Here is an 18,173-nt window from a genome sequence, read left to right as displayed (position 1 = left end):
TGAAGAGACATCAGAAACACATACATTTACACACTGAGTCACCAGAAACACTCAACACAGTCATGGAAGTGTCAGAGGAACAACGTCACCTTTTCTCTGCACAAAACTACTCAATTATATGCAGAACACAGCTCACAGCAGTCTGAGGTACAAAATATCAGCTCAGTCCTGGTTTTCAGGGTCAGTTTCCAAAATAATAAACCCAAATTCCCAAAGAAATGTTTCAATCGTCTCCCTGAAACTCACATTATTATCATATTATCATCTTTGGCCCTACGTCAGCCACACTGTCAGAAACATTAAATCCACTCATTTCTAATTTAACTTGTTTTCTTTGCCTGAAACAGTCACAAATACTCTGACTGAATATCTGAAAATCATCGTCAGGCTGATAAAGTCCCTCACACTCGTAGAAACCTCACTGAGGGCGTGACTTCAGGGTCAGCGGTCGTTAAATTTGTGTTCAGGTGAGACCAAATCCAGGTGGTGATGTAGCACAGAGGATTACGTAGTTCTAGAAAAGGTGCTAACGAGATCCAGACCTGCTTTAGCCTGTAATGCCCTTCACCAGCAGAACGTTCAAGTCAGGCTGGTGTTCATGCTGCTACAGCTGCATGGCCCAGATTACCCACAATCCTGCTCTGTTCATTCATTTTACACACAGTAAATGCAGCCCTCCTATTGGTCCAGAAGTGTCTCTGCACAGACCCACACGTTGGCTTCTGATGTGTGATCGTTGTGTTGAAGTTTAACCTCAATAACAGAGCGATCATCGTGTCAGTGAGCTGAAAGCTGTTTGTCTGTACAGTTAAACTCAAACATGGTTTAAAGCTCAGCGGTGAAGCAGATGTTGTGCAACACCGTCATGATGAAGGTGAGCTGGATGAGCAGCTGTTTCAGAGATACGCAGATGTTTTCTCCGTGTGGACAGTGAGACACTCGGTGAATCGTTGCTGAATTGCACAAAGTAAACAGGATGCTGAAGCTCAAAGAGAGGAAGCTCTTGTGATGGTGATGGGTTTTTTTTTTTTTTTTAACATTTTGCAGAACTGAGCTCAGAGGATGAAGACGAGGCTGATGATGACTTGAACAGCGAGTACACTGAGAGCGTTGATGAAGAGGAGTCCAAACTGAGGGTCCAGTCTGTGGCCAACATCAAGGTCTGACTGCTTGATTTGATCACTTTGAAGCTTCCAGCTCGCTTCTGTGCAGAGTCTTTACTGTTCATGCAACATTTTGTTGGATGCTTTTATTGTGAAAGTTCTGTGTTGAGGAGCTGCACTTCTTGCAGACTGTACCTTTGTGTGTCTGCTTCTCACTGGATAACTAAGAGAGATTCAGCTTTTCTGGAGTTTATATTCAGATTTCCAAGTTTATTTTTGCAGATAAAGTTTGTTTTGTCATTCATAAAGTTTCTATGAATCATATCTAGGTCTTAAAGTCGACTCCTAAACTTTGATGCAACACAACAACTAAATGATGGCAAGAAAAAAAAGTTGATTCAGTATCATAAATTTAACTTGACTGTGTTCATATAGAAAGTTACATTTCAGGCGCTTCATTCTGTCCAAACAGGGTCCTGGAGGTCCGTCCCAGGATCTGTTATTTGAAGGTCAGGGACTGATGGAGGTCAAGCAGCTGGTGGAGCAGAAGAGGGCGGTGGAGAGAGAACTGGGAGAGCTGAAGGCTCAGCTGGAGAAGGCCGGCTTCTCCTCTCTTTCTCAGATGAGGTACAAGGATGAGTTAAAGGAAAATTTGGTGGTTTTATTCAATGTTTTTCTTCTTGTGAACAAATCTCATCTGCAGAGTCAAACCAGCACTGAATGCTAACTGCTAACTGCTAACAATAACTGTGTCTATCACAGCCCAAGAACACCAACTGTGGATTAATCCGCCTCTGAAAATAGTCCCCAACAAGTGCACTATTTCTGTTTGTCTGTTGAGTTTTACGTCTTCAGAGGGAACCAATGAGCTCAGAGCTGAAAGCCACAAACAGGAAGTCAGACAGATCTGAAAGATGTTGAACATGTTGCTCATTATGGGATTTGCTGAGAAGAAGAACAAAATAGAACAACGTCAGGCTTAAACTCACAGAAGCATGAAGCATTTTTGGCCACTAGAGGGCACCATGTTACCTGTAAGACCATCTGTGTCTGTCTTAAAGGAAAGCCCTGTTCAGCCTGCAAGCAGAGAATGGAGATCTGAAGCATCAGCTGGCTGAAGGGCTGCAGCCCGACGGCAAACAGAGCGACGAGCAGCAGGTGTTGGATGGCGAAGAGGAGGAGGAGGAGGAGGAGGAGGAGGAGGAGGAGCTGGATGTGACCATAGAAGGGGTGGAGGAAGATGAAGAGGAGATCTCTGAGCTGTGGGACGCCTGGGATGGCGACTTGTCTCTGTCTCAGACCAGCATCCAGATGAGTGATGAGCAGAGGAAGAAGACAGGGAACAGACCCGAGTCTCTGCACCTGCTCAGCAGCTCCTCACAGGTAGAGACGAGTTCTGACTCTGCAAGCTCAAAAACTGTCTCCGAAAACAGAGCCGCCCTCAAAGCCTTTACTTCTCTTCCTGTTTGTCATCCAGGTCAGCCTGTCAGCCGGCCAGCAGCAGGACGCCGTGTCCTCTGTGATGAGCGAGAAGACGGTTCACCTGCAGCAGAAGAGCAAAGAGCTGCGGGAGAGGCTGATGGTGTCTGAGGCCACAGTTCAGGCTCAGGCCGAGCAGCTCAAAGACTACAGGGAGCTGCTCGGTGAGTCTCATCTGAAGGGCTCTGTGCTGCGCCAGGAGTGTGTGAATGCATCCGTGTCTGTGTGAACAAAACACAGGAGACAGATGATGCTCATGAGGAGGAATGATGGACTCCAGTGATGTCAACTAACAGTCTGGAGTAAAGTTTTTATTCTTCTTCTGTGTGTCTGCAGCAGAAACAGCCGTTCAGCAGGACAGCAAGCAGATCCAGGTGGACCTGCAGGACCTGGGCTACGAGACCTGCGGCCGCAGCGAGAACGAGGCCGAGAGGGAGGACACGAGCAGCCCAGGTACGTCTGTCTGACTGTCTGTCCAGACTGTCCACAGCAGGCTCTGAGGACGGCTGGATGTCTCTGAGGACCCAGGTTTAAATTTACTTTGTACAAAGAAAGTAAAGGAAATGAAACAGTTTGTTATTTGTGTTATTTAAAACAAACCATTTCAAGACATTTCCTGTGAATTTGTAGTTGTAGTTGTATCTTAAAAACAGCAGAGGGCAGCAAAGCACAGGGCGGCATGAAGCAACATGAAGGCAGAAACACATGTTTTTATTACTAAATACTAAATTCTTCAGTTTCAGATAATTATTATATATATATATATATATATATATATATATGAATATTATACATGTTTAAAACTTCTGTTATTATACTAACAGCAGTTTGTAGCAGCGCAGCCTTCATGCAGGAGTCAGGGTTTATCACATTAGACTGAGTTTGTTCAATCGTCTGTTTTAATGTTTGTAGGAAAGTAGGTTTCACCCGGCTGAGTCGATGAATGTGTGCTCTCCCCTCAGAGTTCGATGACCTGGAGATGTGCACTTCTCTGGACTGTGGTTCCCAGTGGTGGCCTGCCAGCAGCAGCAGCAGCTCCACCTTCATGAAAACCACCACCCAGAGCTCCGGTTATGGAGACGAGTCATCTCTCCAGCGCCTGGTCGAGGACCTCCGCTCGCAGCTGTCCCGCTCTCAGGCGGTGATCCGCGGCCTCCAGAGCCGCCTTCGCTCCCTCTCCGCCTCCAGCGAGTGTGGACCCTCCACGCCCCGCAAGGTCAACTGGTCCTTCGTGGCGTCTCCTTCCCAGAGCGGGGCGGAGGATGATGAGGGCTGGCAGTCGTCCGACGGGGGTCCTCTGGCTTCACCTCGCCACCCCCGCTCTGACAAGGGCCTGCAGGAGCTGGTGTCCCGCGTGGACGCGCTGGAGGACCAACTGAGGAAAGGAGGCAAGAAGTCCATCAGCGAGGATGGAAAGTCTGCCACCTGGCCGGGGTGAGTGACACCGAGCCACCGTTTCCTTTTTAAAATGAGACATTTTTACATGAAAAGCTGTTTCATATATACATGAAATACAGCAGGAAGTAAGTTCCATCTTTTTATTTAGAAACACTGAATTTATCTAAACAAGATAAACTCAAAGTAAGAGTTGAATTTACATTGAATTCAAACAAGCAGCAGATAAATAGTATGATCAAACATGCTTCTAACTTTAAAAAGGGAAGGAATGATGTGTCACAGGTTCAAATGAAGGCCGGTTTCTGTTCGTATTTTAGGTAAATAAAGCTTCTGAAAACTTACAGATTTTACAGTAGAAGTGATTTGTCATGAAAAGACTAAAACATGCGAAAATACTGGTATGATCCTTTGACTGAGATCTTATCAAATCCTGAATCCAGAACAAGAAAAGAGGGACTTTTCAGGATCAGCCTCTCACTGCACAGAGATCCATTAATCACTGCAGGCATGAAACATCCATCAGCCTCCGTCAGCATCAGCGCATGTTAATCAAGTGGAGCCACAGATGTTTGACATCTGACAATCAGAGGGGATTAACGAACGCCAGGCTGAGAACACGCCGTCCCGTTTGCCGCGCGTGACCAATCAGCTGCTTCAGTGAGGCTTTAGCATCATTTAGAGGCTGATTCTAGAAATGACCGTCAATACACAAGTCTGAGGAATCTCCTCTTTAAAGTGAGCCTGCAGGGAGTCGTCCATGTTTCAAGGCTTTTAAGGAATTAGTGTTGTAACAAGGTTCCACATAAATAAACATAAACATCAACAACAGCTGTTCATTTGGAGGCTTCTGTTTCGTTTTCATTAATTATTTCCCAGATTTTCTGTCAGTTTTCCTAAACGTAGCCCTCGTGTCTGATTTTCTCTCCCTGCAGTAAATTCGACACTCTGATCCAGACTCAGGCCAGAGAGCTGTCCCACCTCCGCCAGCGGCTCAGGGAGGGTCGCGGCGTGTGCAACATCCTCACCCAGCACCTGGGGGACACCACCAAGGCCTTCGAGGAGCTGCTGAGGGCCAACGACATCGACTACTACATGGGCCAGAGCTTCAGGGACCAGCTGGCTCAGAGCAGCGCTCTGGCACAGCGAGTCAGCGCCAAGATCAGCGGACGTGAGTCGTCAGCTTTCATTACACACCGTAATATAGAGCCAAGATACGGAGTCTCAGGAGTGACAAAATTCATGAACAGGCTGATTCACTGAACAAACAAACATCAGTGTTTGTTCTCCAACAGGAGATCATCCTGAAGATCCAGATGAGAAGACAGAGCTGCTCGCCATCCGGTCAGTGCTCATTGGCTGCTGTGTGTGTGTGTGTGTGTGTGTGTGTGTGTGTGTGTGTGTGTGTGTGTGTGTGTCTTCTGCGTAACAGCAGGCCTGATGGTGGTCGATGCTGGAAAGTATTGGTGTGTGACGCTCAGGCTGGTGTTTGCTCCTCAGGGCAGATAATCACTCGATGATGACTGATGATCTCACTGGATAATTAACGACGGAGCTAATTGGTTCTTTAACGAGGCAGGAAAGGTGGCTGGTTGCTGCGATTCCTGAAACACAGCATCTGCTTACATGGCAGCAAACTGAAAAAGAGGAGAATCACAACATTAAAACACTGTTTTACGCCACATTGACTAAACGCTGGACGCTCTGTGAAAGGCTCCTTCACGCCACGTGTTTCAGTGTTTCCTGGTGGGAAAACATCGGTCTTTTATGTGAACTGTGCTGTGCCACGTTCCTTCTTTGGTTTCTTTACTCGTCTTTTTTCTAACACACCACGTCAGCTCTTATTTCCGGATGCTGGCTGCAGCTCGCCGGACGTCTCATTGGGCCCTTCAGCAACTCGTTAAATCAGTGAAGCTGCTCTGACATCACTGCATTACAAAACCCCAAAGTCCTCTGATGTCACAACCCTGCAGGGCACAGCCACGATCGGACAACCCTCCACCCTCCACCCTCCACCCCCCACCCACCACCACCACCCGTTCAGCCAAGCAGCACAACTCATTAATTTTTGCCGTGACCGGCAGGGCACAGCTGATGTCCGAGCGAGGACCTTAACTGTCTGGTCGATTGGTCGGCTAATTAGGCAGACGGAGAGAGAGAAAGAGGGAGATGATGAAGGGACAAAAGAAGAACAAAAGGGCAGCACAAGTGAGATGAGGACAGACACGGTTACACAAGAGGGACTAAAATAAGTTCTGCTGAAGATTCACAGACGTACCGTTACTGTGCTGCTTTACCAGGAACGAGTAGCTCTGTTAAAGCTCCACTAATCAATATTTCATACTGTTAATAAATCAAAGTGTGCATAATGTGACAGCAGCTGTGCATTTTTAGCCTCTTTTAGCTCCCAGTTTTGGTTCTGTGGGACGTTTCCTGTCAGTCTCAGTATTTTCACTTCACTTCCTGCTGAGCTGCAAACAGCAGACAGACACAGTTAGAGACAGACTGATGGAGGATTTAGCAGCTGAAGAGCCAGATATCTCCTTCAGGAGCTGGTGGAGACCAAAACAGAGCTAAAAGAGAGAGAACACTGGGCTTCTTCTGTGGCTGCTGGATTATAATCAACAATATTTTGACACGATGACGTTTTAAGATGAGTGTGTGTCAATCAGGGCTGCAGGGAATGGATCATATCATTATCATATATCTGACAGAGAGCTAATCATCAAAATCACATCAACCATTTATGACCACATAAAGGCAGAAAGAAATGAATGAGTTTGATTTGGTCACATGACTTTAACAGATGTCGGAGATGAAGGTGTGTCTCATGGTTTCTTAAACGTGCCTCCTCAGATGGCACAGCATAGAAGCACTTTGAAAACGCAGTATGTTGTATAGATTCCTCCACAGACAGTTCCTCTAAATAATCCACAGTCCTCTGCATGAACGCTGAAGTGGTTCAGCGTAAACAGTTTGTCAAACAGCCTGTTCATCCTCCTGATTCAACCCTGTGTTCTGGGTGTTGCGGCTGCAGCTGTCTCTTTGCGGCGGCATGTGGCCATCTCTTCTGGATGAGCGGCGAGTGTCCTGAATGTTCAGTCACTTGTAACACAACACCTAATTGTGTTTCGTAACACGGCTCTTTGATTTTCATACCTGAGTGAGAAGAGAAGAGTCAAACCGCTGCCTGAAAGCTGGAAAAAAATCACCATTTACAAACTTAGTAGCACTTAGCTGAAAGCTAATCTGCAGGTACTGTTTCAGTTGAAGCTCGACCCCTGCGGCTGGGTCAAACCCCAATAAACAAACAATGCTGTGTGAATAATTAGAGGCCCTCAGAGAGGTAGAGAGACATAGAGACAGACAGAGAGAGAGAGAGGCCTGCAGTAATCTAACGTCGTGTTGTTGCAGCACAGATGGCTGACCAGATGTGAAGGGGAATTATGGAGTGTGTTTTCAGCGACAGCTCTCATTTAGCCCGTCCCTCTCAATCTGAGCGTGTGTGTGTGTGTGTGTGTGTGTGTGTGCGTGTGTGTGTGTGTGTGTGTGCGTGTGTGTGTGTGGGTGGGGGGGGGGGTGCATTAACCTTTGCATTAACCTAAGTCGCACTAAGACTGAATCACATACTGTGTGTGTAAACATGCAGATGCACTGACTATCACTTTGCATGGAAAGATGTCCTCGTATAGAAAAATAAAAATCCTGGCCTGTAAAAATTATCTTTTTTATATCATTTATATTTTCTTTAAGAAGAAATCTGGTTATTATTTTTTTATTATTTGTAGGCATGTGGTGAAGGTTAGAGAAAGATGGTGGTCCACGTGAGACTGAACGTGTTTATTTCTCAATATTTCCAAGCATTACTCAGTGTTTTAGCAGCAAAAACCAGCTCAGGATGTGGGATTTGAACCCTGTCGTGTACTGAAATACACCCACTGTGCACCCTGACACCCCCTGAATTTAAAAAAAAGCATTGTCAGTGAACAGAGGCAGCCATTAAGTTATTTAATTCACATATCTATTCAGTCGTATTATGAGTACTTTTATGTATTATCTATATACATATATAGTTGATTTTTTATTTACTCTACTGTTCCTTCCTCTCTGTGACACCCTAATATCCCCAGCGGGGGATTCATAAAGTTTTAAAGACACCAAATCTGCCAGGTTGAACTTTGGAAAAAGCAATTTGTCTGTAAAAAACATCATATAGCTTCAGTGAAGAGCTGGAACAAGCTGATACACAGTGTAAAACCATCAAGAAGGATGAAATAAAAGAAGATTTCTACAACTTTAAAGCTGCTTCAGACGAATAAAACTCCCTAAAAGTGTCTGTTTAGGGTTCCAGAGGCGCCTGCCAGTCAAAAAAACAGATATTTCCCTTGACTGTGGTACAGTTCATACTCTGTGTGGATAACTGTATGCTCTGTATGTCTCATGTGCACAGTGTGAGTGTGATGATCACTGATGGCGTAATGCTGCTGAGGCTTTTGCTGCCTGCGTAGGGCTCCGGGCATGTTGACATGGCCTCTAATCAGGTTAAGTTATTAAGACCTCCAAAGAGAAGGGAAATAGGTCAGGAGCAGCTAAACGCACAGGGAGGGAGGAGAGAGAGAGAGAGGGAGGGAGGAGAGAGCGAGAGAGGGAGGGAGGAGAGAGAAAGAGAGGGAGGGAGGAGAGAGCGAGAGGGAGGGGAAACGTGAGGGATGTGGATCGGCAGAGAGAGCATCAGTTTGCTTCAGTGTGTCAGAGCTGCACATGATGCTAAACATCCAGCGCTGCTCTGTCTCTATTATGTAAGCTTTACTCATCACAAACCTGGATTTCTGTCTGAGGACAGAGGACAATGCAGCTCTGACTTGAAGTTGTCTTCATTTCCACCTCCTTACTTGAGTTCCTTGGATTTTCTTCAAGCTGAAGCTGGACATCGGGTTTGCTCCTGAGAACCATCCTGAAGAGTCTTGGCCTCGTTTTAACTGCTCAGCAAATCCTAGAAATAAGAACTTATCACTGAGCTGCATCAGAGGGGACGTTGGATGTTCAGCCGGTGGACAGATGCACTGTGAAAACAAACAAACAAGCGGGAGGAGGAGGAAGTGCTGCTTTGTGGACGATCGCTCATCCAGCCTCTGATTCCTTCTCCGATGGGCAGTGCAGCGTGAACACGAGCCCTCGGGACCCGGACGTCCGTTTATTCGCTCCTTCCTCTTTCCCTCGCCTCCCTCTTCATGTTGCTCTGTCGTCACCGCATCTCCCCCTCAGGGCTGCTGCTGCTGCTGCTGCTGCTGTGTGAGCTGGTGGGGTAGGTCGTGTCCAGAGTTGTTATAAGAAGCTTTCCTTTGAGGCCACTAGTCAAAACTTCAGTGAAAAAAAGACTCATTTAGGGACGAGACACGTGAAGAGTAAAAGGGACATTCAGCAGAGTTGCAGACAAAAAGGAGTGCAGCTGCAAGTGACTTCAGGCAGTTGAGTCATTTCTGGTTCAGCACAGAGCTAATTCTATTAATAATTTTTGTATTTGGGCATTTAAATTCATTTCATGCTTCACCTCATCACATGCTGGTGGGGTGAAATCTCAGGACTGTGCTTTTATTGGAGCAGCTCTTCGGACACATTTATCTTGATCCATGCTGGCAGCTTCCCTGTTCTGTCATCAAACCATCTGACTGATCTGCTGCAGTTGGATCTGAAACGCTTGGACGTCATCCTGTTGTTGCAGCAAATGCACAAAGCTGCTAAATCTGCTGTGTGAGAGGACTTTTTTTTGGTTTGCTGCCTTCAGTCTGTACCTTCCACACACTCGTCTTTGTGTGCTTGCCGTTCTGGCTTCCCTAGAATTGGGATCTATTTGGGTTACCACCTGTGGTCCTAACAGATACACTTGCAGGATTTGTGTGTAGGTGTGTGTGTGTGAAGGGAACCACACAAAATCCATCTCCCTGGGAAGCCTGAATCTAATCGGAGGATTTGCTTTTCACCTGGTCGCCCACACGCTCAGTCATCCCTACATCTCTTTATCCCCTGCTCACGCTCTGCCGTCCACTCTACCTGCTGTCACACATGCTCCGGGGTCAGGACCTCGGCCGCTAAGCTAATTAGCCGTGCTGGTTTACCTCTGAAGACACGGCTGGGAGGAAAAAGTGAAACAGAAAGTTTGAAGCGACCCCGGGGTCTGAGAGAGGACAGAGGTCAGGGGACAGATGGTGAGTCAGTAGCCCGAGCAGAGAGCCGTCGGCTGGGTAAGAGGATCGGGCTGAAGGCGGCTGATGGCTCCTCTGTGGAAGGCCATGCTGTCGAAAAGCAGCCCGCTGTACAGAGACTCTCTGTTCTCCTTCTCTCTGTGGGAGTGGAAGGCTCAGGAGAGGGAGCTGCTGCTGCTGAAGAAGATCACCGACAGGGAGAGGAGAGCTCTGATCACACAGCTCGACAAGTAAGAAGGAGAAAAAACAAACCAGAAAAACATTTCGCCTTCTTTAAAACACTGCAGTTATTCACAGTGCAAAGAGGCGAAAAAGTCTCATGTCTGTGCCTCCAGTACAGAGCTGACGTCAAGTTATGGTTAGCCTAGCTTAGCATAAAGACTGGAAACAAGCAAAAGTCTGGCTCTGTCCAAAGTGAACAAATGGACCTACCATCACCTGGTAGTGGTGGAGGAAAACAAACTTGACAAACAGCAGTGTATCCATCCGCCCAGTGTCTCCAGCTGCAGCACAGGTGGCCACGTTCAGTCGGTGAGCAGGGAGGCGTTGGTTTGGTCTCTGAGAGCGTTTCATGTCGATCAGTGAGCTTTAGAGGTGCACTGTGTTTCTTAACTAGCTGTTAGCTAGCCAGCAGTTTCCCTCTGTTTCCAGTCTTTATGCTAAGCTAGGCTAACCATGCCGCCTGTCGCTGAGACAGATGACTGAAGACTGAATGTGTTTTTGTATGCTAACATTGTTGCTGTGTGTGTGTGTGTGCGTGTGTGTGTGTGCGTGTGTGTGTGTGTGTGTGTGTGTGTGTGTGTGTGTGTGTGTGTGTGTGTCAGTCTGTCATTAATATGGATGAATGACCTTCACCTCAGCATCTGTGTACAAACACGTCACTGTTAATTAAATCCTCTGCAGGGGACACACTGAACACACAGCCTGTGTCCTGACTTGTGAGTGTGTCGTCTGTCCTGTTGTCCCTCCACCTTCCTCCGTCAGTCTGGCCCTCCAGGCTTCACTTTCAGACGTTTCCTTTCATTCGTTTCAGTGTAGAAATGTTATTCTAGACAAAGTGTGAGTCTGCAGATTAACCTGTGTGATGTGATGCAGTGTCACTAAGAGGCTTCCCTAAAGCGCCGTGATGCAGTCGCCAAAGCCTCTGTGAGACAGTCCAGATCAGCAGGCAGGTGACTCACACACCTGGTACATCGTTACTCATTAATGCTCGTTATCCTTTAAGTCACAAAGCAACTTATGCAGCTGCTCTCAGACTCTCTTGGTGCGGTGAAGGTTTATTCAGTTTTCACGAGGAAATGCCTGTATTTTCTGAAACCGTTCCATCATTTTTAGCTGATTTACACCTGGATCTTTGTTTCCACGCATGTTCACATGTATGTAACAAAACCTGATCTGACAGACCGGTGTAGGAGCAAGTTAAGGCACGTTTAATGATTGATTGGTGGTGGAAACGTCATGTTTTTTAGAAGTTGGAGGGAGCTCGTCTGCCCTGACCGTCCTGGTGTCTGTGCCCAGGTCTACACCAGCTGTCCTTACAGATGTGTCATAAATTAAAGACACATAACCCTGAGACCCTAATCTTAAATTTAAAACCCACTGAATCATCAGTCTGATCAAACTCGTACAGTTACACTCACTCACTCCTGGAAAGCGCCAGAACAAACGTTGTGGTGTTGAGATCGTTGCTCAAAGGCACCTTGATCTGGACTTGTGGTCTGGAATCAAGAAAACTGATTGAATGTGTGTGTGTGTGTGTGTGTGTGTGTGTGTGTGTGTGTGTAGGCTCAGTAAGGAGCTGCAGCAGAAGGACAAGGTCATCGAGTCTCTGCGCGCCAAACTAAACCAGCATCACCACCATCATCACCCTCATCGCTCTGACACGCCCTGCAGCAGCCACGCCCTCTCCGACACCACCGACCAATCAGATCGCATCTCCTACGTGTCCGACGACCAGGGATCCACGAACGATGACCTGGAGCTTTGTTCTGACGTGGACGCTGCCAGTGAGCTTGGCCAGAAGGAGACAAGGAGTTCTACCAGACTCAGCACAGGTGAGAAGATGACAGCCGCCGTCCAGCTTCACCTGGACTCTGCTGAATAAAACACCCACAACCTGAACGCTTTAAGTGGAGACAGAAGTCATCAATACTGTTGTTATACTGCCAAATACTGAACACTGTCAACAAATTCCATGAAAATGCAAAACCAACAGTGTTGGTCTGTCTCTGAGTACTTCCTGCCTGTGGCTCTCAGCTCTGAGCTCATTGGTTCCTCCTGAAGATTCAAACTTCACAGTTTTATAGTTTCATTTTAAAAAAGGCTCATTAGTTTCCTGAAACTGTAGTTTTTATAAAACACTTTTCACACTGGAGGAAATAGTGCATTTGGGGACTATTTTCTGCGGCGGATTAATCCACACACACACACCTGTTAGGCTGTCCGTCCCACCCATCATGTCCTTTGGTGACAGCGGACTCTTTTCATTTCCAGACTGCCGCTCTCACAGTGGCTCCATGTCCCATCACTCGTCTGTCCCTCCATCCATCACCTCATCCCACAGAGCCCAGTCCTGGCTCAGCTGTCCCAGCATGCAATGCCCCGGCTCGCCACACAAACCCGCAGACATGCAGAGTCAGACAGGTAGGAATGGGTTCAGGTGTGTGACTCAGGCTGTAAAACTTTTTTTCCTGCAGTCTGGTCTCTCTGTTTCCTGCCTCTGTCTCTCTTTCATCCTTGTGCTTTGGATTCTTCTTCTCCTCCCAGCTCCAGCCTCAGGCTTCACCTCAACCCCCTCCCGTCCTCCCCCCTCCTCCACCCAGAGTGTACCTCTGCCCCTCCACCCCCACCCCACAGCTCTGCGAGCCCGTTATCAAGGTGGCGGGGGCGTGAGTTTCTCCCTGGCTGAGGTGCATCAGGAGCTGCAGATGTTACAAAAGCAGCTGGGAGACAATGAGAGTGCGTCGGTCTGACTGCATGCGCATGAGTTTGTGTTAAATGTTAAACTAACCGAGTGTTTGAAGTCAGCAGCTAACCAGGCTGAGAATTTCAAAGACACAAAGTCAGACCATCGCTGACATTAGGAAGAGAGCCACGGCTGAGTCGCTGTGAAGGAAGCCGGCGTTGTAAAGCTTCCTCACCATCACAGTGAGCATGACTGATGCTGGTGCTGCTGCAGGTGGACACACAGGAGGGGATGAAGTGACAGTTGACCTCCCGACTGCCACCTCCTCTGTGCTTTCTCCTCCTCTTCCCTTTGCCTTCATCTTTAGCTCAGTGCACTTCATCTCTCATTGAATAACAGTTCTTCGTGTGATGCTTAATGAACCCGCGGCGCCCAGCTTGAGAAGGATTTGCTGTGATCTTTAAACACTAATGAGAGCTGGAGTTTTGAGAAACCCCAAACCAGACCGATTACATTTGGCTGGTTAAGTCATTCCTACGTCAGAAGAAATCCCTTCATCTCTCCTTCACTCTTTTCCTCTCCTCTTCCTTTGTGACTCACTAACACTCTCCATCCTCTTTGATATTTGCTCTTATTTACTTCCTTCCTTCATGTTACTTCCTCCTCTTCAGGGTTTACCACCCCCCAGGCCAAACCCCTTCAGGGTTTCTCCTTTGGCCACCAGCAGCCCGACTCCTCGGCCTTCCTGCCTCTCTCCTACAACGGATACCAGCCTTCTCCTTTCAGCAGCGCCACCAGCAGCAATCTGGATGCCAGCTCAGCCATGAAAGCTGGGGTCAGTCTGCTGGAGAGCAGTGCACTGTGGGATATGACCTACGGTACCCGACCCGTGAGACTTGGAGCTGACCTGTCTTCAGGATCCTCGGGGTACCAGTCAGGCACCAGTCACACAGGTAGACACACCGTCAATCCCTGAAGTGTGTCAGCTTTGGTTAATAACAAAGAGAATTTAAGAGCAAAAATCCACGTTTTTGAGCTGAGATTCTCTTTGCTGTTCATGTTTCGTTATCCCTAATTGTTCATTCTTGAACAAATAGTGTATTCAAATAGTGTCTGAGTCTCTCTGACCATTGTTAGCATAAACATGTATGAGCCTGGTCGCTCATGAGGGCCAGATAAAAACATTCGGTGGGGATGGGATTAGTCATAGCATCATTTAGCATAATGTGCTTTTTCTACTACACTAATTCCATCAGTTCAACGAGTCACATCAGACGATTGCTTCTACTGCTGCTGTCACTGAAACTCAACACTTCCTGCCTGTGAACTGTAAAATCCTACCAGGAAATATTATGTTTGTAATATATTATGAGCAGTGGAACAAACTGTCACCTGTGTGCTTGTTGCAGGTTCAGACCTGATGAAGGAACACCTGAGAGAGATCAGGAGCCTGAGACAGAGACTGGAGGACTCCATCCAGACCAATGATCGCCTCCGACAGCAGCTGGAGGAGAGACTGGCTCGCACCACCACTGAGAAAGGTACGACACACACACACACACACACACACACACACACACACACACACACACATTAAAGTCTCAGTCACAGAACTTCTAATATACAGTATGGATCGTGGTGTGGGTGGTTAACGCCTCCCCGTCCTCTGCAGGTGCCCCCACCAACATCTACATCCAGGGTCTGGACTCGGTCGGCCAGCTCTCCAGTGAGATCAGACTTCTGAAGGAGGAGAACATCAGCCTGCAGAACCAGCTGAAGGAGGCGAGCAGAGGTACAGTCTGACGTTCACGGCGACGTCTGTAATCGTCCGTTGGCGTCTTTGATTTAGCTGCGATCAGACAGAAGTTCTTAACGGTTTTGATTGGCTTGGTGTCAGCTCTGTACTGTCACGTGTCCCCTGCAGAGGGCAGTAAGGAGGCGGAGCAGCTGCGGGAGGCGGCGCTGCTGGAGCGGGCCAGGTTGAAGGAGGCGGAGCTAGAGGCTGAGAGGTGGGCGGAGCAAAGCAGGAAACTGCAAAGTGAGGCCGAAGCTCGCAGCCAAGAGATTTCACAACTGAAACAGGACAGACAGAGGAACCAGGAGACCATCAACAGGTGTGTGTGTGTGCGTGTGTGTGTGCGTGTGTGTGCGTGTGTGTGTGTGCGTGTGTGTGTGTTTAAGTGTGTAAAACAGAAACAGGCTAAATAAGATGTGATTTTGTGTGTGTGTTGTCGTAGACTCCAGCACGAGGTGAGCGTCCTCCAGCAGCAGCTGTGTGAGAGCCGCAGTCTGGTCAGCTCCCTTCAGTGTGAGCTGCAGGTGTACCACAGAGTGTGTGGAGTCAGCACAAACACACTCACAGGTAACAGACGCTGCACGAACTCCCAGAGACGCCGCAAGCCCCTGAAAAGTGTTTGAGTTCACCGTCCCTGGGACAGTCAGGGACATGTTAAAATTACTGGCTGGTTATTTTAGGATTCATGTGTGTTTGTGTGTTTCCAAGCAGCTCAGGCCAGTGACGGCGTCCACCTCGATCACAGCGCTGTGACCTTTGACCCCAGGGAGCTGCACCTTCAGCTGGAGCAGCAGCTGAGTGGACAGGCCGACACACAGCCTCGATCCAGGAGACAGCTCTTCAACGGTCAGTATGTCCCACACGCAGGGAATAAACCAAAAGAAAAGACTGGCAGAGAAAGACTTTTCGGTTCAGTTCTGATGTCAATCCTCCTCCACAGACAACGTTCCCTCTCCACCTGTGAGAGACACTGGACTCGTCAGTCCTTCGTCTCCTCTTCATCCTGCACGGAAACATGCAGAAGAGGCTGCAGCAGCGGATCGAGGTGAGAGCTTCGCAGTTTAACCTTTTCTTCAACTCATCAGATTTTCTGGTTGTCCACACATCACATGCACATAGATCTCATGTGTCTCCTTATTCCTACTTGCGTCTCCCAGCAGCCTCCACCCTACAGGGTCAAGCCCCAGACGGTTCGTTCGCTAACCGTCATGGCCGCCATGCAGTGGGCCACATTGACGACTTCAAGGCTCTGCAGCAGCAGATCCTGGAGGGCGGCGCTCTCCTCCGCAAGATGGAGGCTGCCGTGTTTTCCCTGAGCGCCCCGCAGGAGTTCAGCCTTCACCAGGTGAGAGATCCAGGAACCAAGGGCACCACAGATCAGGTGGTTCCAAGTCCCTCACAGGAGGACTTTTAACGAGCATGGTGTGTTTTGCGTCTCAGCCTTCAGACTCGGTCCGGAAGCTGCTGCCTGACACTAAAACCCTGCGACAGATCCTGGAGGAGGCCGACTCTCTGCTCCGGATGTTCTGGAGAGCGGCTCTGCCCAACGTCGAGGAAACCAAACAGGTCAGAGCCAACGAAGTCTGAACCAACGTTTGTGCAACCTTTTGTGGCTTCGTTCCTGTGCTGTGATTGGTTGCATGAGTAAAGCTTTGTGTTCACACTGGTCATCGACCTGTGTGTGTGTGTGTGTGTGTGTGTGTGTGTGTGTGTGTGTGTGTGTGTGTGTGTGTGTGTGTGTGTGTGTGGCTGCATGCATAGACGAACGCTAACCATCCGCCATGTCTGTGTGTGTTTGTAGGATCAGTCTCTGAGGGAGGAGGTCGTTTCTCTCCGACTGAGGCTCTCAGATCAAGAGCAGGCTCTACAGGACGCCATGGAGAGAGTGAAGAGCTCCAACCGCACCAAAGATAGCATGGAGCACTTTATCGTCAGCCAGCGTGAGTCTTTTTATTACATAAAGACACGAAATAACTCGAGAAATCTGCCAGTAACGACAGATCAGTCATGTTTTCTCCCCTTAATCTCACGACCCGTCTGACGCTGTTTAAAACATAAATAAAACCAGAGTCAATCATCAATAATCAAACTGTTCACTGACAGCAGCTTCGTGTGTTCATCTCCTTCATCCAATCAGACGATGGCTCACACATGTTTGTGTTTGTTTGCAGTGTCGAGGACACGGGACGTCTTGAAGAAAGCCAAGACGAACCTGCAGGTGAGTTCTTCCGTTGACTCTGGTTTTCACATCGCTGAGCATCACGATCGTTGAGAATGAGTCAGGATGACGATGATGATGATGATGATGATGATGATGATGATGATGATGAGCGAAAAACAGTCAGTTTAAGTAAAACTCCTCGTTTCCTTCTCTCCTGCTGAGCCTCCTCAGGAGAACGAGCTCAGGATTTCCTCCCTTCGCTGTGCCTCTTTCTCCGTTCCTCCTTCCTCCTCCTCTCTCTCCTCCTCTTCCTCCTCTTCCTCACTCCCCTGGCCTGGTAAAGGTATGGTCCCCTGGCTTTGCTGTGCTTGGTTCAGTGCCCTGATAACGTGATGAAGCTGCTTGCTGTTTGGTGATGTGTTGTTTTTAGCATGTTTTCAGCAAACCAACCGGTCCAACATGAAACCAGAGCTGCAGCAGGAGCGCTCAGAGGCTGGAGGAGCTTTTCTGATGCTTCTCTCAGGACTTAATTTCTTTGCTTTTTACATTTAAACCAGTCCTCACTTTGATGTTTGTCTGCGGGTTGATGACTTTTAGCACTTTAAAGACACCCTGTGGAGTTTCTGACCACTGGTGGTGCTATGGAGCCATGTTTGGATACGTGGGCCCCTGTTTGTTTGTATCTCCTGCTGTTCTCACACAAGAACACACAGGTGATGATATGAATGGATAGAAGCCATAAAACAGAGGGACAGGTGAGATAAGACACAGAGGAAGACCATGAGACCTGCTGGACGTGGACAGAACTCGGTTCATTTACAAGAAACCTTTTTTTTTTTTTTTTAGTATGGCAACAACGCGTGCTGTTAACACAGATGAGTGTGTGCAGTTTCATGTTTGACTCACTGTTTTAATCACGTCAGTTGCTTTTGTTCTGCTCCCTGAAGCCATAATCCACAGTCTGCTTTTTGTGTCCTCAGGTTACTTAAAACGACTAATCTGTGTGCACAGTAAACATTAACTCCCTCAGTGTAACCATTTGTACATCAATCCACAAGTTGAACAGTTTGCTCTGACTGCTTGGTGCGTCAAAGACTTCGTCGTCTTTTCATTCAGGAGCATTTCTTCCTCC

General features: G+C 48.0%; 1 protein-coding gene across 7 annotated transcripts in view; it reads left to right on the top strand.

Moving 5' to 3' along the window:
* The window catches only part of pde4dip (phosphodiesterase 4D interacting protein), an 85,944-nt gene that overhangs the window by 65,523 nt on the left and 2,248 nt on the right, over positions 1 to 18,173 (top strand). For 4 of the 7 annotated variants that reach the window (XM_076726766.1, XM_076726765.1, XM_076726767.1 and 1 more), the window contains 22 exons: positions 1,048 to 1,160; positions 1,576 to 1,730; positions 2,165 to 2,486; positions 2,581 to 2,746; positions 2,919 to 3,035; positions 3,545 to 4,016; positions 4,913 to 5,148; positions 5,273 to 5,321; positions 11,966 to 12,234; positions 12,674 to 12,823; positions 13,757 to 14,038; positions 14,495 to 14,626; positions 14,758 to 14,877; positions 15,010 to 15,199; positions 15,323 to 15,447; positions 15,592 to 15,726; positions 15,821 to 15,925; positions 16,038 to 16,225; positions 16,321 to 16,446; positions 16,682 to 16,820; positions 17,052 to 17,098; positions 17,273 to 17,384. In XM_076726766.1, coding sequence (XP_076582881.1) covers positions 1,048 to 1,160; positions 1,576 to 1,730; positions 2,165 to 2,486; positions 2,581 to 2,746; positions 2,919 to 3,035; positions 3,545 to 4,016; positions 4,913 to 5,148; positions 5,273 to 5,321; positions 11,966 to 12,234; positions 12,674 to 12,823; positions 13,757 to 14,038; positions 14,495 to 14,626; positions 14,758 to 14,877; positions 15,010 to 15,199; positions 15,323 to 15,447; positions 15,592 to 15,726; positions 15,821 to 15,925; positions 16,038 to 16,225; positions 16,321 to 16,446; positions 16,682 to 16,820; positions 17,052 to 17,098; positions 17,273 to 17,384 — 3,750 coding nt within the window. The remainder of the gene's footprint in view (positions 1 to 1,047; positions 1,161 to 1,575; positions 1,731 to 2,164; positions 2,487 to 2,580; positions 2,747 to 2,918; positions 3,036 to 3,544; positions 4,017 to 4,912; positions 5,149 to 5,272; positions 5,322 to 11,965; positions 12,235 to 12,673; positions 12,824 to 13,756; positions 14,039 to 14,494; positions 14,627 to 14,757; positions 14,878 to 15,009; positions 15,200 to 15,322; positions 15,448 to 15,591; positions 15,727 to 15,820; positions 15,926 to 16,037; positions 16,226 to 16,320; positions 16,447 to 16,681; positions 16,821 to 17,051; positions 17,099 to 17,272; positions 17,385 to 18,173) is intronic. The other 3 variants (XM_076726762.1, XM_076726763.1, XM_076726764.1) reach the window with 3 other exon arrangements.

This window comes from Chaetodon auriga, chromosome 3, assembly GCF_051107435.1.
Source record: "Chaetodon auriga isolate fChaAug3 chromosome 3, fChaAug3.hap1, whole genome shotgun sequence".
In the NCBI taxonomy this organism is placed as follows: domain Eukaryota; kingdom Metazoa; phylum Chordata; class Actinopteri; order Chaetodontiformes; family Chaetodontidae; genus Chaetodon; species Chaetodon auriga.
Note: the sequence above shows the minus strand (reverse complement) of the source record. Positions and strands in the feature narration are given on the sequence as shown.